Source organism: Emys orbicularis, chromosome 7 (genome assembly GCF_028017835.1).
Source record: "Emys orbicularis isolate rEmyOrb1 chromosome 7, rEmyOrb1.hap1, whole genome shotgun sequence".
Taxonomy (NCBI): domain Eukaryota; kingdom Metazoa; phylum Chordata; order Testudines; family Emydidae; genus Emys; species Emys orbicularis.
In genome coordinates, this window is record NC_088689.1 from 67,565,889 (window position 1) to 67,589,678 (window position 23,790).

Below are 23,790 nucleotides of genomic sequence, written 5' to 3' on the forward strand. Positions count from 1 at the left end.
GTGGCTTTGCTGCAATGGGTTTCATCCTGTTTTTCCTGAATATTGCATGTGAGTGATGTGCATTTTCTTTCAGTTTTATGTTCATCTGTTATATACGCTACAAGTGTATTTCTAATGTAGAAAATGTAAGTGATTACATAACTAGAGCTTGTTTTATAAGACAATATTAGGTTAACATAATCCCTGTCCACAGAATTTCCCTATAAACCTCTATGGCTTTCTATGCTGATACAACACGATCTTGTATTTCGATAATGGAGTCCAGAGCATTTTGGCATGAATATGTGCATAGAAATGACATCTGCCTCTAAAATTCAGCTTCCTCTCAGATGGAATGTGGCCAGCTGTTTAACAATTCATTGCTGTGCTTTAGGATAGAACATGAAGTGACCGTTACCATAGCCATTTAAAACTGCAGGGAGAATTTTAGGTAAATTATAACTACTCATATTGGAATTTGGTCAAAACACCAGGGTTCATATATGGCATAGACTTCCTAATAAACATGAAAAGTCAGAACTTCTGTTCTACATCTCATAAGAATCACTGTGCCTTCGGTAGCACAGTAACATTTTAATACCACACAGGTTCAGTCCTGACTCAGAGAAAGAGTGTCACCCGCTGAATCCCCTCTTAGCCTTGGTTTGCTTTGGTCTCCCATCAAAGAACTGATCAGGCCCAGTCCTGCTTAGTTCAGTAAGAACTGAAGGGTGACATGCAATGTCTGCCTGCACAGGCTGAAACACCACTCCTACATGTGAACAAAAACTTTCTTCTTGCAAGAACTGCAGTAGTTTAAAATTTTTGCTTTCAGCACTGTGTTCCTTTTGACATGGATTTTACCACTTGCCCAAAACATATTACTTCAAAGGGTCACAGCAGATTCCAGTACCCGATTCAGTTCACTCAGATCTGTCAGCTAACCCCTTCATTGGACAGCAATACTGTGACAGGGTGAAATAGTCAGGAACGGATAAGGGCCACCTGTCTGTCACAGGACTAAGAAGGGGCAGTGTTCTCTTTGGGGGCGGGAGGCTCAGAGAGGCAAGGGGAAAGGCCAGGGTTGAGTTGGAGCATCACTTTGTTTTTGTGTAATTCATAAATTTGTGTTGAACAAAATGTTGGGACACAAGCTTGAAACAGACTTGGACATGGCACTGGTTCTCTCCTGGGCTGGTGAGAGCACCCACCTGCTTATGGATACCTGTGCATTCACTGTCATGCCAGTGCTTTTGCCCACATAAAGGCACTAGAGGCTGGGGGGAAGGAGAAGTAGAAATGGAAGAAAGAAGAGAATAGGGAGAGACAGGGGAAGAAGAGGGACAACACTGACAGTAAAAATGGATGACAAGGTAACCACCATATAAAAAAGGGCAAAATTTCATAAAGAGCGAGAGAGCCTTTTGCGAAGGAACTAGCTGGACACTGAAAAGGACAAAAATGATAGAAAAAGTCAGTCTGAGGGGCAATTATTGAAAGGTAGATGATGTGAGTCAGGCTGCAAAATCTAGAAGGGAAGTAGAGACTAGGAAAGAAAATATTACTAGACAAGAGTTAACACCCCCCCCCCCCCCCCAATAAAGAGATGGAAATGTTTAGTGTGTTATGGAGAGTTTGCTTTATGCAACATACTGAATCTCTTAGTTGACACTGAGTTGGCTGTGTGTTTCCATCAGAAGTACAATCTCAGTATTCCCAGGTTTGGCCCTTTGGATACTCTGTGTTTCCCCTCATGTTATTTTTGAGACATTGACAGGCGTGTTTTCAGACATGACCAGGAAATAGATGTTAGATAGCTAAATGGCTCCCCCTCTCCTTATGTACACATCTTTTCTATGTAAATCACTACATAGGTAGAAGTATCTGAGGGCATCACAGACCTTTAACAAATGTATCCTCCCAACACTGCTGGGAGGTAAGGAGGTATTATTCCCCTTATACAGATACAGAAACTGAAGTGCAGATTAAGTGACATTTGCCCATTGTCACACAGGGAGCTGGGACTTGAAACCATATCTCTTGAGTCCCAATCCAGTCCTTAACCATAAGACTATCTTTCCACTCATCACTGAGCTGCTTGTTCTTAGAAGATATGAACTTTGTTTATTGCCCTTGGGTAACACTGTGTTAACTTGCTGACAATTACATGCTGGCCTTAACACTTTTCATTAAATGTTTCGGGAAAAGAAATCTTACAGTGCACATATTTGAAACACATTTTAGTGATGCTTCTGCTGTTTGATCTTCTGCTGAAATATCTGTATCAAGATTTTCATCATGCTTTCAATTTGTTTAGGTTAAACAACCCCTATGTAGTAAAGGCCTGTGACGTTCCAGAGGAGATGAACTTCCTAGTTAATGATGTCCCTCTTCTTGCAATGGAGTACTGTTCAGGAGGTGATCTCAGGAAGGTAAAACCTGCTTGTTTGACATTATAGCTGAATAAGTGATTTCATAGTTGTGACTGTCTGTGGGACTAAGTGGATTGGAATTTTTGCACCTGTGTAACAAGTGCAAATCCACAGATGCACCACACCAGTGTAAGAAGGGGTTTGCACCAGAGCATCGTACAGTGGTGAGTAGTACAAGTGCAATCCCCTTTTTACACTGAAGCAGTGTGTCCATGTCATAGGAACTACATCAGTGTGGTGCAAATTTTAGTAGTCAAGTCAAGCCCTTATTTAACTACCAGTGTGTTTGATACAGATACATAATAGAGAAGTTATTCTGGAGTATGTAAAAGTATGAAAGATGGCACACTAAATTGCCAATTTATTTAGATTCTCACATGGCCTCCATCAGTGTAGAATCTTCCTGGGCTGAAGAAGCTACCAAAATGCTAATATTTCCGATTGATTTAGGAATGTGATTAGGCCATTGCATGGGTGGCTTTCATTTGGGAAGACACTAGAAAGCACCTTGGAAGAAATTCTTAATGGTGTATTCATCAGCACCTTTCAGTAGTTTAATAGAGAGCAGTGATATAGACCAGTACACTTTGTACTCCCTTCCCTTGCAGTGGGAATTGGGAATGACACTCTTTCATTTGTAGACTAAGAAACAAAGGTAATTAAATGGGGGATTGGACAAGAATTTGATCTTGTATCTAAAATGATGAAGGCTCGTGACAATAATGTAAATAGCAGACAAGTCAGATGTGCCACAGACTAAGGATTGGGAGAGAGGCAAATAGGCTTTAACAATGAGAGACTTTGAATTCTGTTTAATCAGTAAATAACTTTATCCTATCATGTCCATGATTTTTTCCATTTCACTTTCATCTTCTCTTTGTTTTCTATGCTAACTACTTCTGGCTCTATTTGGAGCAATCCCTGGTTGGATATTCTCAGGAGGAGGAAACTGAAAGTCTGACCCCAGAGGGGACAGGTTAGGGATATACAGAGATACCAGCTTGCATGCTGAACTGATAATATGGATAGCAGAGGCCCCACTCAGAGGTTCTGCCTTCAGTGAATAGGAGCATGGGGAAACCCTAAGGACTAGGAGGAGGGCCAGGCTCAGGCGACGTTGGTTACATCAAATCTCATTTCAGTGTAGCATTTGTTAGGTTTTTCAGACCCTGAAAGCTCTGTTGGTGCCTGTGGCTGTTCTGGAAGTGAAATGCTCTAGTCCAGGGGTCTCAAACTCAAATGACCACGAGGGCCACATGAGGACTAGTACATTGGCCCGAGGGCCGCATTTACTGACCCCCCCCCCCGCCGCCCTCGACCCCGCCCCCACTCCACCCCTTCCATGAGGCCCCGCCCCTGCCCCGCCTCTTCCCACCCCTTCCCTGCACCCATTCCAACCCCTTCCCTGAAATCACCACCCCAACTCCGCCTCCTCCCTGCCCCCAGGGGGTGCAGGAGGGGTATGGGGTGTGGTGGGGGCTCAGGGCAGGGAGTTGGGGTGTGGGGTGCAGGAGGAGTGCGGGGTGCAGCGGGGGTTCAGGGCAGGGGTTCAGGGTGCAGCAGGGGGTTGGGATGCAGGAGGGGTGTGGGGTGCGGCAGTGGGTCGGGGTGCAGGAGGAGTGCGGCAGGGGGCTCAGGGCAGGGGGTTCGGCTGCAGGAGGGGTTTGGGGGGCGGGCTCCTGCCCGACACGCACCGGGGGCAGGGCAGGCTCCCTCCTGCCTGCCCTGCCCCCGCGCCGCTCCGGGAAGCGGACGGAACCTGGGGGAGGAGCTCCCATTGGCCGCGGTTCCCCATTCCCGGCCAATGGGAGCTGCTGGGGGCGGTGCCTGAAGCAACAGTCACACACACCCCTGCGCCCCTCCTCCCCCAGGTTCCATCCGCTTCCTGGAGTGGCACGGGGGCAGGGCAGGGAGGCAGGCAGGGAGCCTGCCCTGCCCCCAGTGCGTGTCGGGGCGGGGGGCTGCGAGGAGCTCGCGGGCCGCGTGTTTGAGACCCCTGCTCTAGTCCAAATGATCACCTCTAATGCGTCACAACTAAAGAGGGAGAAGCATGACAGCATATTTTTAATCACCGGCGATCTCATTTTCATCTCCTTTCTGCACTTGTGTGGTGACATCATCTTTATTTTGCACGGATGTCAATATCTAGTTAAATGTCTGTGACAGCACTGGTATCAGACTGAAAACAGTCTGATACTAAGTTGTGGTCTTATCAGTTACTGGACAGCTTGATCTGCGGGGAGTGTTGTCTGAAGAGAAATGAGAGTCAGGAACACCTGAGTTTGAAGCCTGATTCTGCCAATGACTCCTTCTCTGTCCTTAGGCATGCTGTGTAGGCCCTGTCTACACTAGTAGATTACTAATGGCACCATCTTCTAAAAACATGATCACCCTAGCACATATTTAAGGTGCTTTGTTTGGTGATAGGAGAACCAGGAGTCACTAAAGCCAAGGGAGGACAAGATTTCAAGATTTCACTGTTGACAGTGTCAAAGGCAGCTGATAAGTTGAGGAGCATGAGGCTGGAGGACAGGCCTTCATGTTTGGGCAGAAACAGATCATTTTAGACTCTGACAAGAGCAGTTTCAGGGAGCATAGAGGGTGGAAGCTGGATAGAGCTGGAGAAAAGAAACTCTGGAGGTGATTACAGTGATTGATTGAGAGTTTTGGAAAGAAGAGATTGGGTGTGAGATGGGGGTCTGGGTGAGTGTTCTGTCATCAGGAGACAAAAGCCTTTTCCCCTGGATGAAGAACACATGATGAAAGTTAGAAGTTGAGAAGAGTGAGGGAGAGGGGGCTAAAGGAGATTGGGAGAAGGGGGTGCCTCTGGGTGACATAGGAAAGCAGGTGGGAACTCTGTCAGTGATAGGAAGAGGTCCCATTGGATGTTATGTTTTTTCCTGGAAGAAATCCTGAATAGAGGTAGGACTTGAGGAGGTCAAAGATTGGGGGAGGGACTATGGGGGGGAGGAGATTGACTGGGATTGTGAGTGTGGTGTTCAGTGAGAGGGGAGAAGTAGAGCTACTTGGCTGAGACAACGGAGTGAATATGTAGCGGAGAAATCTGGCATCATTGTGGGGCTTCTGAGATGTGAGAACAAGGGTGGTGAAAAGCAGAAGAGAGATAATAGATGGAGACGAGGTTATGGTAAGAGGGAGGAATTCAGTGATGGAAAGATCAGAGAGAATAGTATTTGGTGAAGACCAGATCAGGTGAATGAAGGAGCTAATCAAATGAGGAGCTGAAGGCAGAAAGGTGGGCAGCTAGCTAGGGATCATTTGGGACATCATTTTGGAGGCTAAAGTAGCCAAAATGAAAGTGAGGGATTGTGAAGCATGGGAGCCAAGAGTCAGTCATTGAGAATGGTCAGTGAGATGGAATCAGGTGGGCCATAGATGACAGCAACATAGAGTGGAAGAAAGAGGGAGGGTAGTCCGAAAGATGAGTGAAAAGAAGGAGCAAGAAGGCGTTGGAAGTGACAGAAATAAGAGAGGGGAGCTAAATACCCCAACTATGACCTGTGCAGGACAATTTTGTGCAAGGGGAGTTGATGAGGAGTGATTGCAATAGGAGAGTTTCAACAGAGGCAGTACTGGGGGGAAGAGAAGGGCCGGGGAGAGTTCAGGTCTCGGGGAGAGTTGGGAGATTGTGAAGCCGTGGATGGAAGAAGTTTTCTTTTAGATGGATTTGGCATTTTAGAGGGTACAGGAGGAAGGAAACAGTTGAGGTTAAAGGAAGCAGGGTGTTAGTGAGGGAGGATTGGAGTGGGACAGGTGATTATGGAAGTGAGGAAGGCAGAAGAGGTATGTGGATTTGTGGGAGTGAGAGGGGTTGAGCAAGGACAGGAAGAAGAGATGAAAATGTACAGATAATGGTGGTGGTGTGTGTGTGTGGTGTTAGGATGAAAGGGTAGAGAGGGTGGGGGAATAGAGGCACAGAGTTGAAGATAGCACATGTAAGGGGGTAGCAAATGGTTAGTAGAGCCAGCCATGCTGGGGGCAATCCAATGGACAGTTGGTTAATAAGGCAAGTGCTTAGCTTTCAAGTAGTGATCAAGTAGGTTGAGAAATCCAAGAATGAGATAGAGTGCTTAAATCCCAAATAAATATTCAGTGATGAAGAGTGGTTAAATGATAGATAACACACAGCTAGCTAGGCCTTATGATGAAATGCCAATCACTCTATCTGCCTGGCTAAATATATAATTAGTAGGTGAACAGAAATTAGGCAGAGTGACATAAAAGTACTCACTGACTGCTAAATGTTTCAGAATGCCAGCTGACATATAATGAACTCAGTTGATCTGGTAAGGGCAGTAACTTGCAGGCCGGCATTGGGTGGATCAGCACTGGAGGGTTATGCAATCATTGCAGAAGAGAGCACACCTCTTTCTGATACATTCCACGCACCAGCATGACTGTGGGGCAGGCTCTCTGCACTGCTCAGGTGGTGCAAAGGGCGTGGAGACTAATTGCAATGCCCTAGTCAGGGATACTCTAGAGTTCAGGAGGGGGAGTCTCCAGCAGGTGCAGAGCCCATATAGCTGGCTTCTGTGCCTTCCTACCCATTGGTCCTTGTGCTGGTGTGTGTGGCCAAGGTGCCATGTAGTTCCTGCTGGTGGATGGTCCATTAAGGTCCATAGCCAACTCGTTCAGATTAAAGCAGCCATCATTCTGGGTCAAGCAGAGAACGGGGAGCTGTAACTGGTTCCCTGTCAGCCCCTTCACCCCCTTTCTTTACATTAGACATAGCAAAAATCTGGCCCTGTGTGTTTCCTTCCTATTCTTTTCGTGGAGTACTAACCTAGGGACTACAGGGTATCATGCTCCTGTTGTGAGTGTGTGTGTGTGTATGTGTATGGATCTGCTCCTTCCTGTTTCTTCTTGTCACTTGGCCTGATTTTTCTTGGCTCCTCAGAAATGGTTTAGACTATTTGTTTAGAGCAGTTGATCCTCCAAGCAGTGATCCTGCTCCTGAGACTTGGGCCAGTCATAAATTTCATTGTTTTGCTTTCATATAATGTTTTGAATTTGTCAAGATTTTGGGGAATGTGCAGACTGTGGGGGCCATGAGCTCCCCATAATGGCTGTCAGTTTTGAATCTGTCATTGCCTGGCCTCTAAACTGCCTACAAAACTGTTATATGTAACTAAAACAGCCTTCACACACTTGGAATCTTCTTTTCAAACCACTTTCCTGCTCATATATACTTTTGTCTTTCTGTACCTTTTATTCTTTCACAAGACCAATTAATTCTGTAGCCCAGTTTATTTAAGTGTAAATTTAATTGTTTTCTCATGTTGTGGTGATTGAGGACAGAAGATATTAACAAATAATTCTTGCATTGCCGACTTAGACATATTTTTCTTTTCTGTAGTTGTTAAACAAACCAGAAAATTGCTGTGGACTTAAGGAAAGTCAAATACTTTCTCTGCTTTGCGACATTGGTACGTAATCTGCTGCCTTTCTTGCCTTTTCATGTTCGCTATATGTAACTGTTTTGGTGTTCCAGCAAAAGCAAGTTGTCAAAACAAAGCAGGTATCTCTAGTAGTGGAAGGCTCTTTTTGTCCTGCTTACTGGGATAATTTGTGACACTTAGGGCTTGTCTGGAGGTTTCAATCTGCATTAACTCAGGTTAGTCTGGGGTGAAAATGCCCACATACACACTGTGTAGTTCATTACAGCACATACGGTGCTCACTTTGTATTTATTTTTTATTACAAATATTTGCATTGTAAAACACAAAAGAAATAGTATTTTTCAATTCACCTAATACAAGTACTGTAGTGCAATCTCTGTCATGAAAGTTGAACTTACAAATGTAGAATTATGTACAAAAAATAACTGCATTCAAAAATAAAACAATGTAAAACTTTAGAGCCTACAAGTCCACTCAGTCCTACTTCTTGTTCAGCCAGTTGCTCAGACAAACAAGTTTGTTTACATTTGCAGGAGATAATGCTGCCTGCTTCTTGTTTACAATGTCACCTGAAAGTGAGAACAGGCATTCGCATGGCTCTTTTGCAGACAGCATTGCAAGATATTTATGTGCCAGATAAGCTAAACATTCGTATGCCCCTTCATGCTTCGGCCACCAATCCAGAGGACATGCTTCCATGCTGATGACACTCATTAAAAAAAATAATGTGTCAATTAAATTTGTGACTGAACTCCTTCTATGTCTTCTGCTGTGTTTTACCTGCATTCTGCCATATATTTCATGTTATAGCTGTCTCGGATGATGACCCAGCACATGTTCCTTTTAAGAACACTTTCATTGCAGATTTGACAAAACACAAAGAGAGTACCAATGTGAGATTTCTAAAAATAGGTACAGCATTGGACCCAAGGTTTAAGAATCTGAAGTGCCAGATGAGGCGGAGCATGCTTTCAGAAATGCTAAAAGAGTAACACTCTGATGTGGAAACTACAGAACCGGAACTACCAAAAAAGAAAATCAACCTTCTGCTGATGGCATCTGAGTCAGATGATGAAAATGAACATGTGTTGGTCCGTACTGCTTTGGATCCTTATCGAGCAGAACCTGTCATCAGGATGTACGCATGTCCTCTGGAATGGTGATTGAAGTATGAAGGGACATATGAATCTTTAGTGCATCTGGCATGCAAATATCTTGCGACGCCAGCTACAACAGTGCCATGCGAACACCTATTCTCACTTTCAGGTGTCATTGTAAACAAGAAACGGGCAACATTATCTCCTGCAAATGTAAACGAACTTGTTTGTCTGAGCAATTGGCTGAACAAGAAGTAGGACTGAATGGACTTGTAGGCTCTAAAGTTTTACATTGTTTTATTTTTTGAGTGCAGTTATATAACAAAGAAAAACCTTTGTAAGTTGCACTTTCATGATAGAGATTGCACTACAGTACTTGTATGAGGTGAATTGAAAAATACTATTTTTTATCATTTTTACAGTGCAAATATTTGTAATAAAAATAATATAAAGTGAACACTGTACACTGTGTATTCTGTATTGTATTTGAAATCAATATATTTGAAAATGTAGAAAAAAATCCAAAAATATTAAACATTAGAATGCCGATTGAAATTTACTAAACAGTGCAATTAAAACTGATTAATAACGATTAATCACAGTTAACTCACGTGATTAACTCAAAAAAAAAATTAATTGACAGCCCTACTAGTTATACTGATAGTCTAGTCTTAAGTCTTTGGACTAAGTTTCTTTTTAGATAACTGGCTTGGTACCAGAACGATGCTGTGCTCACTGGGGTTTAAGTCCTGCCACAGTTGCACTAAACCCATGCCAGTTAGTGATCCACATCCAGCCTGTTTAAAGTGTTTGGGGGAGTCCCAGATCAGTGACAAATTTCACATCTCCAAGAGGTTTAAGCTCCCCCGAGTGGTGGACATCTTAGTATCAGCAGTCCCTGCCAGGGTGGTCCTGCCAGTCGGTCAAGGTGTTATGGCAGACACCATCCTCCTTACCCCGCACAGCAAAGTGTGCTGAAAGGAAATACTATGTCCCCTCTAAGGTATATAAATATTTGTATTCCCATCCTCTCCTGGGTTCCTTGTTGGTGACAGCTGCTAATAAATGGGAGAGATGTGTACTAAGCATCGACACTGACAGGCAAAAAGATACAAAGGAACTGGACTTGTTTGGATGCAAACTTTATTCCACAGGGAGTCTTCAGCTCAGGAATCAAATCAACAGGCACTTCTGAGCTGCTCTGACTCCACCCTCTAGGAAAACAACAACTTTAAATTTATAATTTGCCAGGGGACTGTAAGCAGGAGTTTGCAGTAATAGTAGATGATGGCAAGTTGATTGCCAGAACTGTTCTCCAGGACATCATGTGCAGTGCAGATGTGGTGGCTCAAACCATGGTATTGGCTGTTACAGTGAGAAGATGTTCATGGTTACAGTCATCCAGGATTCCGCCAGAAGTCCAGCAGACCATCATGGACCTCCCTTTCAAAGGTCCCTGTTTGTCTTAAGATAAGATGGACAATGGGCTCTGTAGCTTAAAGGATTCCAGGGATCTATATTATGGTGAAAGAAAGGAAACATTTTGGTCCTCAACAGCCATACAGACTCCAGGCTTTTCCTCCTCAGTTTCAAGATTCGCCATGGAGAAAGGGCAGGAGTTATACGGGGCAGTCTCTACCATCCTCCTCTTCAGCATTAGTGGGCTCATGCTTTCCAGCTGCTGCGTTCAAACAGGCATTTTGATGGGTTTGTTGAGGACAGTACACTAGTGTCTGTAGTTCCCTCTATTTCCTGCCCTTTGTTTTCCAACTGATTATCCCACTTTCTAAGACTGTGGGGCCCAAATAACATCAGATCAGTGGGTCTTAAGCATGGTAGAACTGGAATATTCCCTCTGGTTCATTTATAAACCCCCCACCCTCTTCCCTATCTTTCTTCAGTGACCGCTCTGACAAGATCATCCTTCATTAGGAGATCCGGTTGCTTCTTCAATCGGGGCCACAGAGGAAGTTCCATGAGGCCTCAGAGGGGAAAGCTTTTATTCCTGGTATTTCCTGATCCCCAAAGCCAAAGGAGTTCTCAGGCCTATTGTAAATCTAAGAGAGTTAAACAATTTCCTGAAGAAAATAAAGTTGCTCTTCCGTGTTGCGTGAGACTCCCCCCTTGCAGATGTCCATGGACAGTGGTGCGGTAGTGGTAGGGTCCCCCCCCCAGAATGCCATGCAGCTGATCATAGAAGCGGCATGTATGGGGCTCTGACCCAGAGTGACCGTTTGCCTCCTTTGTCTTTTGGTAGGCTTGCCTGAGCTCCTTGACTTTCACGCAGCACTGCTGTGTGTCTCTGTTATCGCCTCTGTCCATTATGCCCTGTGCGATTTTTGGCATCTATATTAGCATTTCTTCTTTTTGATCCGAGTTCTGCCTGCACAGATTCTTCTCCCCATACAGCAATCAGATCCAGTGTCTTGCTGGAGCTCGTTTGCGATTCTGGGGGCACTGCATGGTCACCGGTGCTGCTGAGCTCGCCACACTGACCAAACAGGAAATTAAATTCAAAAGTTCCCGGGGCTTTTCCTGTGTACCTGGCTAGTGCATTGGAGTTGAAAGTGCTGTCCAGAGCAGTCACATTGGAGCACTCTGGGATAGCTCCTGGAGGCAAATAACGTCGATTTGCGTCTGCACGACCCCAAATTCGACCCAGCAAGGTTGATTTTAGCACTACTCCCCTCGCCGGGGAGGAGTACAGAAGTAGATTTTAAGAGTCCTTTAGGTCGACGGAACAGGGTTGCTTGTATAGACACATTCATTATAAAATAGACCTAACGCAGCTAAATTCGACCTAACCTTGTAGTGTAGACCAGGGCTAAATTAACTGAGCAGGAGTGAGATGTCTAGGGTGAATTCGACACCCTTGTGTGTCACCTGACATGGGGACTGACCTAAAGGGAGGGTATAAGGCAGAATACGGCAGTGATGTGCTTCCTAAAGCATATGGAGGTTCCCAGGCTGCACTTACTAGCTCCCATCTTCCTTCCACATGGAAAGGTAGAAATATGGCCCCAATTCAGGTGTATGTAGTACTTGGAGGGCTGAGGCCAATTTGTGCTGAGTGAGTGAAGTAAAGGTAGATTTATATATTATGTCATGAAGGATTGACCCTTCACCTCTTGGAAAGATGAGGGTAGAAGGTACTGTGGAATTTCCAGGTTGTTTTGGTACAGTGAGGGAACTAGCCTGGGAGGTCTGCTCTAGTGAAATGGTAGGTGAGGAACCTCATGTGGCAGGTAAAATACAGCATGCTGCTGTGCGTCCTGCAGCAGGAGAGTGGGCTGGAGGAAGACAGCTGTATCTGTATGAGGTGCTTCACCAGGCAGTTGATAGGCCAGCTGGTTGGTGGCCTATCATGGAAATGCAGCTGGCACTTGGTAGGGTAAAGGGTTCTCTGATTTATTAATGGGGTGTGGGGAGGTTACAGAGGTGAAGGTTAGTATTGGAGCCATAAGTGTAAATTTGCCAATTACAAAATTTTATTATATTTTAAACCATTCTTGTTTTTAAAGAGAAATACATAGACCGTAACTTTATTAATTCTTTTTTGGTCAGGAAATCATATAGAGGTGTTAGAAATTCTTATAACTTGATTTGTACTGGTGCTGTTTCTGTTTCTTATATCAAATGCTTGATTTTATGCAGGGTCTGGTATCCAGTATTTGCATGAAAACAGAATTATACACAGAGATCTAAAGCCTGAAAATATTGTTCTGCAGGATGATGGTGGAAAGGTAAGTCATATAACTGTGCCAAAGAATATCACCTTTGGTGTCCCAAATATCAGATTTGGAAGTCATGTAACAATTTTGCCTTGACTAATTGAAATGAAGAATGCTGCTTTCTTATTGAGTATAGCACTGAATCCCATTGAATGATGCTCATGCAAAAGAAAACCATGATTTTAATAAAGTTCATATTCCTTCTTAATACACCTCTGCCCTGATGTAACGCGACCCGATATAACACGAATTCGGATATAACGCGGTAAAGCAGCACTCCGGGGGGGCGGGGCTGCGCGCTCTGGCATGTCAAAGCAAGTTCGATATAATGTGGTTTCACCTATAACGCGGTAAGATTTTTTGGCTCCCAAGGACAGCGTTATATTGGGGTTGAGGTGTATTGCAAATTCTGTTTGCCCGTCCTTGAACACTTGTCAATTGATCGGTTACTTTACTGTAAAGTATCAACATTTTTTTTTTTTTACCCAGTGTTTCTGCTTCCTGCCAGTATCAGCAATGTGACATTGATTGTATCCTGGCATATGTTTTGGATTTCTGCAGGGTACACATCAAGATTGTCCTTGTGCTCAGTTGGATACATTTTTTAGTAAAAGCGGTATTCTTCATTTCAATTCTTCATTTCGGTTTACTTTTCTTGATATCAAAATATTACATTTTGTAAATTCTCAAAAGTTTAGATGCTGTGTTCAGTCAAGCCCAATCCAACTAGTTTCAGGACAATAATGAATTGTATGTGTACATTGATGTAAATGAATGAGTTTGGCTTACATGTCTGAACAGCTCTGTGTAGCATTTCATGTTAGTTTTAAATCTTGTTCATGGATTTGTTCCCCCCCATCCCTGGGTTTGACTCTGCACCTTTTACTTTGAATTTTCCCTTTTCATCATGCTTTATCAAACATTTGTCTTGGATATTGACAGATAATTCACAAAATAATAGACTTGGGATATGCCAAGGATCTGGATCAGGGAAGTTTATGTACATCATTTGTTGGGACCTTACAATATTTGGTAAGTATTTTTTTTATGTTTACAATTTACTTTGGCATAACTTAACACAGTTCTACTTACACATGTCCCTCAAATTATATATTTTCCAGAAATAGAAAAAAATACATTCTCTGGAGTTTTGTCATTTTAAAAATAGTATATTATTGTTTTTTAGGCCCCAGAACTCTTTGAGAGTAAGTCCTACACTGTTACTGTAGATTATTGGAGCTTTGGAACAATGGTGTTCGAGTGTATTGCAGGATTTAGACCCTTTTTACACAATCTACAGCCATTTACCTGGTAAGACATTTGCTATGAGAGAGGGTGCCTGGGTTTGATAGAGTTGCTCTTTTTGTGGGGAGGTGACTGTATGAACTAGAGCAGTGGTCACCAATCGGTTGATCGTGATCCCGGAAGCCACCACCTCAAACCCCATCCTGCACCCCAACCCCCTCCGAGAGCCATCACCCTGCACCCCCGTGCTCTGCCCCAGCCCGGAGCCCCCTCCTGCACCCAAACTCTCTCCTAGAGCTTGCACTCCTCACCCCCTCCTACACCCCACCCCCTTTCCCCCAGGCTCAGCCCAGAGCCCCCTCCCACACTGCGAACCCCTTGGCCCCAGCCCAGAGCCCCAACCCCCTCCCCCAGCACAGTTAAAGTGAGTGAGGGTTGGGGAGAGTGAGCGACGGAGAGAGCGGGGGCCTTGGGGAAGGGGCAGGATAGATCCTGGGTTGCCCTTAGATTCAAAAAGTGATCTTGGGTGTAAAAAGGTTGGAGACCACTGAACTAGAGTAAGTAAAATAAGAGTACATAAAGTCAGTTTGTCCACAGAGAATTTTATTTTATAGGCATGAAAAAATCAAGAAAAAGGATCCAAAGCACATCTTTGCTTTTGAAGAGATGACTGGGGAGGTTCGGTTTAGTACCCATTTGCCACAGCCTAACAGTCTTTGTAGGTAAGTATGTTTATAGTTTTGTGCACATTAATCTCTGAGTTTTCTTTTAAACCATTAAGAGACAATAGTGCGTATGACCAGATTTATTATTTCAGGTAGTTTTGCGAGAAAATGGCCACAATTTTACTAAAATCAAAAATATGAAAATTGCAGCAGGTTTCCATTGGTTAATGTGTTTTGCAACACAATAAAACTGTCTAGCAGTTGTCTAGCACTTTATCCAAAAACGTTGAAGGTTCTTATGGTTTATGAATGAAAAGGGGGATTACTGGAGTATTGTGGCTCTCCTTAGAGTCGTTGTCCATGTGCACATTCCACTACTGGTGGTGCGTGTGCACCTCATGTGCCAGAGTTCAGTTTTGTGACCAGAAGTATCCACCCAGAGTGTATGTGCCTTGAGTCTTGTCATGCTCTTCTGCAAGGGGATATAAGAGAGAAGGGCACTGGTTGCCATTAGTCCCTGTCAACCACCTTGTGACTTGGAACACTCATGGTATCTGTGACTGTCAGCAACCTTCCCTACCAGTTAGTTAGCTTACAGTTAGTAAGCTTTCCATTTCAGATGTGTTCCTGTTCTACTAGGGTATATGCATCCTCTACGCCTTTCTCCCATTTCTTCAAATCCAAAGAGTACTATGGAAGATAAAGCAGACAATGCCCTTGTAATTCTGGTTGTTCTAGCATGGGCAAGATGGCAGTGGTTTCCAGTCCTCCTTCACCTCTCCAAGGGAGTATACTGTTCTCTTCCTGTGTCCACAGATCTGTTATCTCAGCAGGATGCCCAGATCTTGTACCCATACCTGCAGTCCTTATACTTAGCAGCATGGTCTATAGGACTAACTGATCTGGGGGAATCTTGTTTGTCAGCTGTGCAACACATCATGCTAAACTTCTGAAGCAATCTACTCATAAGTGCTATGACCTCAAGTGGGTAAGATTTGTCTTCTGGGGGTCAGATCTTCATTGTCTGCATCAAATCAGTCCCTGCTTACTGCACTTGATACTATCTGGCATCTGTATCCTCTCTGAAAGTCTGTTTAGCACCCATTTCAGCTTACCACGTATTAGAAGACAACAGAACCATATTTACCCATGACTTGATTGAGAGGTTTGAGAGGTGTGACTGTATAGCCACCTTGCCATCATGGGACCTTAACTTAGTCCTTACTCAACTTACGAGACCACCCTTTGAGCCGATAAATTAGTGCTCACTGTTTCATCTATCAGTCAAGACAGCATTCGTTATAGCAATAATATTGGCCAGAAGGGTAAATGAACTGCAGGTCTTGATGGCGGATCCACAGTTTTCTGTAAGGACAAAGTTGGTCCTCAGTCCACATCCTAAATTCTTGCCCAAGGTGGTAACTGATTTCTATCTTAACCAATCAGTTTGTCTACAGATGTTCTTTCTCAGATTTCATGTGCATTTAGGCGAGTCAAAACTCCACAGACTAGATGCTAAAAGGGCATTAGCATTCTATTTTAATTGGACTAAAAACTTTAGAAACAGTGAGAAGAAGTGAGGGATGTGAGAGCTCTCCAGTAGGCACTGCTATGGAATGTTCCACTGTTAGAGCTGCACTACAGCACATCCCAAGAGTGGGAATGTATAGAGTTAATTTCAAATGTCGGTATCAGGTGAGTAATCTTCATTTCTCTTGGGTCCATTTGGAATTGGGGGCCTGGGATGGGACTATCTACTTGCCAAGAGCAGCAGCAAAGGCATACTCACTCCTCTCCATTTTTCTCTCTATTTGGTCTACACTAACCCCCCAAGTCGAACTAAGGTACGCAAATTCAGCTACGTTAATAACGTAGCTGAATTCGACATACCTTAGTTCGAACTTACCGCGGTTCAGACGCGGTCCACACGCGGCAGGCAGGCTCCCCCGTCGACTCCGCGGTACTCCTCTCGCTGAGCTGGAGTACCGCAGTTGACGGCGAGCACTTCCTGGTTCGACTTATCGCGTCCAGACCAGACGCGATAAGTCGAACCCAGAACTTCGATCCCCAGCCGCCGAACTAGCGGCTGGGTGTAGACCAGCCCTATGGTGTGAACTCCCAAGACTAACTGGGACCATTGAAATGCACAGATTGAGCACAGGCCAATTGTTTTTCCTTTAACCTTTTTAAAAAAAAAAAGTTTAAATCTACAGAGACCGCATTAAAGAGGGGTGGTTTCAAAAGTCAGGAGATGCAGGAGTTAATGTTCCAGAAGCAACGTTACTTCTGCTGCCTTGTTTTTCCTATTTCTTGTTTCATATGTAGCTTTCTATTACAGTTTCATGTAAAATGTGTAAACCGTACACTATATACTGGATTCCCAATGTGGCCAAGATAGTTATTGTTGAAACCTTAACTTTTGCCTTGCCTAAGGTGTAATTGTTTGACCTTAATGTCATAGTAATAATTTTCTTGCATTGAATAAGTGAAACTACGTTATCAGAGGGAGATAAAATAGAGGATACATACTTTGGGTGAAATCCTGGTCCCATTGAAGTCATTGGGATTTTTGTCTCTTAGTATCTTTTTCTAGTACTGGTAGAAAACACGTTTGAATTAACTGGACTCTTCGTTGTAGAATGCCTGCCTTTTTCATTTGTATTACACATGTCAATGTATGGTTTGTTTTTTGTTTTGTTTAGTATAATTGTAGAACCAATGGAGATTTGGTTACAACTGATGCTGAATTGGGATCCACAGCAGAGGGGTGGAGGTATAGACCCAGAAACTAATCGACCGACTTGTTTCCTGTTAATGGATTACATACTGAATTTGAAGGTGTGTTTTTAAATGTGTTATCTAAATACTGATGGTGAAGACCTCTCAGTGGACAGTGAATGTGCTAATTGAGTGGAAATCCTTGCACCCTCCAAATCCAGTGTCAGGTGAAGCATTCTTCCTTTCCTCAGAGAGAAAACACTTGTGCCTTAATCCAGTTCATACCTGAAGGCAAGAATATTAGTAGTAATGTGACTCTTTCACCCTTATTCTGGAAGCATAAGGGTGGCCTCAGACCAGTATGTGCCACGTGTTAAGGATGCAATGTTGACAGTAATTAAAACTCAGTTTATCTAATCAGCCTAACTTTTATTTATCTGTACATCAGCACATCTTCTTTCCAGGACAGTGCATCATTTAGCCCGATACCTTAGTGCCATTTGTCTCTTGAAAGAAATGACGACTGTAAATGAAGATGACTTTATTCTTGGTTTTACAGATAGTACACATCCTAAATATGACTTCTGCCAAGATTGTTTCTTTTCTCTTGCATCCCGAGGAAAGTCTTCATTCACTTCAGTCTCGCATTGAGCTTGATACTGGAATAAGTACTGGAAATCAAGAGTTGCTTTTGGAGATGGGAATTTCCCTGGACCCTCGGAAACCTGCTTCCCAATGTGTTATTGATGGCGTGGTAAGATTATTTCTATTTTACTCCAGTTGTGTCATTTCTGTTTTAAGTTTTCACATTGAAAATCTCAGGGAAAATTAATTGCTTTCATTTCACCACAGTGGAGATTGTAGCTTAAGCTGTGGTCTTTCAGTTTAGTTAGTGGTTAGATAAGTTCTAGCACCCCTTGCTTTACAGATTTAATGTGAAGTCAAGTGAGTGGCCATACAGAATTCCACTCTTGGTGCACATGTGCCCCATGTGCATGAGATCACATTCTTTTGAATATCAGTGTCTGCTGGGACTGTGCTTGTACCCTTCTTGTTCTCTTGCTTCCTGTAACAGGGAATAAGGGGTGTGGCAGCTGCAAACTGCACTCAGGTCCTTCTTATCGCCTGTGGCTACAAGATAGAACATCATAATGTCCTTGTTCTTCGTCTAGTGTCTCTGCAGTATTCCCACTCTTGGGAATGTTCCAACCAGTGCAGCTTGGATGGGGGAACCTTTTGGTAGTGTCTGAGTGCTCATGCGCCCCATTCCTCCGCATCCGAGCATGGTTTGAGGCCATGGCTGCAAAAGGGGGCATGGCACCAGCTGTCACCTCAGTTCCGTCCAGCTGCTGCAGCAAAAGGACATGGACTTCTCCGGATTGCAAGGATCCATAGCAATAAATAGCTTTCTGTTTTCTAGATTAGCTAATGTTAATAGTTTTTAGACTGAGTTAATTTTAGGATAAGGTAGTTTAAGCTAAGTAGAATATTGAGAATTAAATATTTACCCGGTACTGACATCATGGTGGATCTATATGTGAAAAAGCATGGATTTAAAAGGGGTGTGTGTGTGTGTGTGTGTTGTGCCCACTGGTCTTTCCTACATCTCAAAAAAAAAAAAAAAAAAAAGTCCAATACCAAAATGCTTAGGAGAGAAGTGTTCTCCTTCATATTGTGCTATTTGCTGCACATTTACTCCTCAGGCCCATAGAGACCGAATGGATTTCAGGCCCTTTTGTTACATGAGGCTTGTCAGCCAAATCTCCAGGATCGGCTATAGCTAGAGGATCTGAGTGGAAGGATAGGAGACCTGAATTGGCTCATAGTACTTCTGGATCCAAGAAGTCTTCTGGTTTTGGGACCAAACTTTGCTTCCAAGTCGATTTGAGCTTGCAGTAGCCAAATCCTCTGATCTAACTCCAAAGATATTACAACCTCCATCAGAGCTCGTTCTAGCTAAGGATCATAAAGCTCAGGAGAAATTGCCTCAACCAAGCACTTCAGTTATGAGGAAAAGAGAGGCCAAACTGAAGCATATCTCAAGTGGTTCTTTGGGCCATTCAGAACTCAGCGTGGATCCAAGACCTAAAGATATAACAACTATGGATCATTCTAAGGCAGTGGTTCCCAAACTGGGGTTCATGAACCCCTGGGGACTCGCAAAATGTTACAGGGGGTTCTCGGGGGGAAATTCCCTAATGGTGGACAGGGCTGTCCCTAGGGATCTCGGGCAACCAGCAGCCTGGAGCCCTGGGGACTTCTAAGAGCTATGCAGATCAAAGCAAGCATATCTATCACACTGAGGAGATTTAAACTTCAAGACTCCTTATAAGAAATGGAAAGGGAGTGGATATTGTTTTGCTGATTTAAATTTAAATAGACTGCTAAGGTTGTTTTTAAAATTATGATGAAGAAGAAGTTTAAGCTTTGTTGTAATGTGCGTTGTTTGCCTGGACTGCTCAAGACCCGAATGCTTGTGCAGGAGGAACTCTTTGAGTTGGCTTCTTAAATACCTTCATGCTGTCTCACATCTGATACTCCTTGATGAAACATAGGAGCCTTGTCTTATAACAGGCTTAATCAAAGTGACACAAGCTACAAAAGTGAGATCTTGGAAGAGTGTTGTTGTTTTCATAATGTAATAAAAATACTGTAATGATAAATAATAATTAATAATAAATAGTGTGTAATAAGCATGGCAGAAAAACAAACTTTATATTTCCAAGATCACTGCTTTTATAATTTATGCTCAGGTAAGGGAGAAAATCCCTGGAAATATTCTTTTTTAGGAGGGGGTTTGCGAGGCTTGACATTTTAATGAAAGAGGTTCACGGGTTGTTAAAGTTTGGGAACCACTGTTCTAAGGGAATGGATCTGAAAACGAAACCACAACTAGGTTGACTTACTGCATTTGTTTAGAAGAGTGATTTTCAACCTTTTTTATTTGTGGACCCCTAAAAATTTTTGAAGGGAGATACGGACCTCTTTGGAAATCTTAGACATGGGGTCTGAGGAGGGAGTACAGGTTGAAAACCACTGTTCTATGGTAAAAAGCAACAGAGAGTCCTGTGGCACATTTAAGACTAACAGCTGTATTGGAACATAAGCTTGCGTCTGACGAAGTGGGTAGTCACCCACGAAAGCTTATGCTTCAATACATCTGTTAGTCTTAAAGGTGCCACAGGACTCTCTGTTGCTTTTTACAGATCCAGACTAACATGGCTACCCCTCTGATACTGTTCTATGGTAAGACTACCTTTCGTGGATCCCCTAGATATAGTCTGCAGACCCCTAAAGGTCCACAGATTGAAAACCACTGATTTAGAAGGAAACCACCTATGCCTGTGTTGGGATACCATAAGCAGTAGTGTCCTCTTCCTTTCTTTTTATACTATACGCAGAGGAGGCAGCCTTAGCAGCACCAATCATCTTATCAATCCCAAGAAAGAAGAAAGTCCTTTAAACCTGGGATGAGGACAAAGAATTCTTCAGCTGCATCTTCATTGCCCCATGTCAGGCCTCAGATTTGACATAGAAATTGAGAGCTTTGAACCAGTTGTAGAAAGCACAACCCATGTTTTTGGAGACTGATCATACCATTTCTACAATGCATGATCAGCTATCACCTCCAAGAGAGAGGATTTAGAAACAGTAAGGGAGTGTTATACTATCTTGTTTGAATCCCTTTCTCCCTACAACCCTCTCCTTCCCTCCTTTTTCAGGTATCCTTCTTATAAGATGATATTAAGAACAGAAGTTCACACTCTGTATTGCAAGGTGGAGCTATAGAGGCAGCCCCATTAACTTACAGAAACATGGGGTGGTTCTCTGTTACTTTCTGATCCCAAAGAAGAATGGAGCTCTCAGACCAGTTCTGGACCTCAGAGCGCTAAACAAATATATCAGAAAGTTTCAGTTCAGAATGCTACCCCTGCCATTGATTCTTCCTTCCCTGTCCACTCTAGCTTGGTTTGCTGCTCTCAGTCTTAGATGCACGCTTTCTTATTTCTATAAGACCCTCATTGCAAATATCTTTATTCTATGCTTGGTCAAGACTGCTTCGAGTTCAAAGTTCTGTCTTTTGGCCTCTCCACTGCACCCAGAGTTTTTACCAAATGCCTGTTTCTACTAGCAGCTTACCTAAGGAGAAAATGAATTTTTGTCTCCCTGTGCTTAGACAGACTATTGACTGCTGAAATATCACTCCCAGGAGGAATTGAGAAGAGCAATTCAAGTCACTTGTTCTCTCTTTGAAACATTGGGCCTTCTAATAAACAGAAGTCTCTACTGTCTCCATCCCAGAAGGTCTCATTCATTGGTGCAATTTTAAAGTCCAGAAAAGAAAGGGCTGTCCTTCTAGAAGAGAGGTTTTTGAAACTACAAACGACTATCTTGTAACTACTTTGGGAGCCCTCTCTAAAACTAATATACTTTTTGACTTTACTAGGCCTTATGGTCTCAATGACATATGTGGCACTATATGCCAGACTCTGGATGAAGCCACTTCATCCTTGTGTTTCAAAAAATTTCAGATGTGCTACAGACAACATGCCAAAGAATGCTGAAGATGCTCAATATTCTGAGAACAATTCAGTTAATCCCTAATGTGGTGGCTAAAACCAGAGTATGTTCTCAAAGGAGATTTTTCAACCCTGCTCCTCCTCCTGTGTAATAGTTACGACAGATGCTTCCAAAATGAGTTGGGGAGCACATCTCAAACAATCTTTTCATTTGAGGCCTTTGGAACCAATAAGAATCTGTATTACACATAAACATATTAACTCACAGCTATTTGGCTCTCAAATCCTTTCTTCCTCAGGTGCAAAATTCAGTAATTCAAGTAGACACACACAGTATGTCAGTTATATATTACTTGAATAAATAGGGAGGGGCTCAATCATCTCGGGACTTGTCTTCACTACCGTGCTAAATCAGTGCCGCTGCAATCAATACAGTGGTGTTAATTTAGCAGGTCTGGTGAAGACGCAGTAATTGACAGGAGAGTGCTCTCCCATCAATGTAATTAATCCACCTCAACAAGAAGCGGAAGCCATGTTGAAGGGAGAGTGTCTCCTGCGGACATAGTGCGGTGTAGACACCCCGTTAAGTCGATGTAAGTTACGTCACTCAGGGGGGTGCTCTTTTTACTGCCCTTGAGTGACATAACTTGCATCGACTTAATCAGTAGTGTAGACAAGGCCTTAGCTATGCAGGAAGGCGATAAAACGTTGGGACTGGTGTATCCTACACAACATTTATCCTATTGCCTTACATATAGCAGGAGATCACACTGAGTTTGCAAACCAACTGAGCAAGGATCCCTCACGGATGCATAAGTGATCTCTAAAAGACTCAGTGATTTAGGATGTTTTCAGTCTTTGGGGTCTTGCACGCGTAGACCTCATTGTCAGCAGGTTCAATACCAAATGTCCCTGGTTTTGTTCAAGAACAGGCTCAGACAGTCAATCAGTGATGGATGTGTTCCTCCTCGATTTGGGGAAGGGTCGTGGTATCTGAGTGTTTTCCTCCCATTCCCTCTGAGCTGAAGGGTAGTAAAGAAAATTTAAGACAGGATTTGGCCAGAGGGATCCTATTTGCTCCTGCAGGGCTGAGGCAACATTAGTACACGACTTACTCCTTTTATCCAACGGCAAATTCAAGATGCTTTCAGTAATAAGGGACCTGTTGTATTGCGAGTGGAGGGGGGGAGTTTTCAATCCAGATCCCCAATAATGGGCAATAGGACTTTGACAGATTTAGAAGAGTCGTGTTCTGCGGACGTGCAACACATTCTCATCAGTCTAGAAAACAGTCCACTAGGAAAAGTTATGACTTGAAGTGGAAGAGATTTGCTATATGGGTATCTAATAAAGGTGTTGATCCATTCTCAGTTCTCATTCCACATATTTTAGATTTATTAAACTTAAAAGTTATGGGTTTCTGTCTTCTAATCATGTCCGTTTAGCAGTATTAGCAGCTTTCCATATACAGATGGTTGGCAAATCTGTTTTTTCCACACACCTTAGTTAAAAAAATTTTTAAGCGTTTTATTGAACTTGCATTTATCATTACAAGATTCAGTTCTTCCATGGGATTTAAACCTAGTTTAAACACAATTTTTGTCTCCTCCATTTGAACCTCTTATGGATTGTTCTCTATTGCATCTTCCTATAAAGATAGCTTCTATAATACCAGTTACTTCTGTTGGAAGAATCCAGGAACTACATGCATTGGTGGCTGACCCCCTCCTTCCATACTGTTTTCCTTAAGGACAAGGTAATTCTTAAGCTGCATCCCAAATTCCTTTCTAAAGTAATTTAGGATTTTTAAGTAAATCAGTGTATTAATTTATTGGTATTTTTTTTCCAGTAATACTTATAAGGGAGAATCTAGATTGTATTTTTTAGATGCAAAAAGAATGAATTATTATTATTTGAACAGATCTCAAGATTTTGGGCCCTTTCCTAAATTATTTCCTATTGGTCACTCCAAGGGTCAAGCTA

The 23,790-nt window shown here is 43.1% G+C and overlaps 1 protein-coding gene across 1 annotated transcript in view; it reads left to right on the forward strand.

The window, feature by feature from the left end:
- CHUK (component of inhibitor of nuclear factor kappa B kinase complex) overlaps positions 1-23,790 on the forward strand; it is a 77,780-nt gene that overhangs the window by 2,855 nt on the left and 51,135 nt on the right. Inside the window, exons 3-10 of the mRNA XM_065408526.1 lie at positions 2,297-2,411; positions 7,789-7,858; positions 12,583-12,671; positions 13,602-13,691; positions 13,846-13,970; positions 14,519-14,626; positions 17,272-17,407; positions 17,847-18,041. Coding sequence (XP_065264598.1) covers positions 2,297-2,411; positions 7,789-7,858; positions 12,583-12,671; positions 13,602-13,691; positions 13,846-13,970; positions 14,519-14,626; positions 17,272-17,407; positions 17,847-18,041 — 928 coding nt within the window. The remainder of the gene's footprint in view (positions 1-2,296; positions 2,412-7,788; positions 7,859-12,582; positions 12,672-13,601; positions 13,692-13,845; positions 13,971-14,518; positions 14,627-17,271; positions 17,408-17,846; positions 18,042-23,790) is intronic.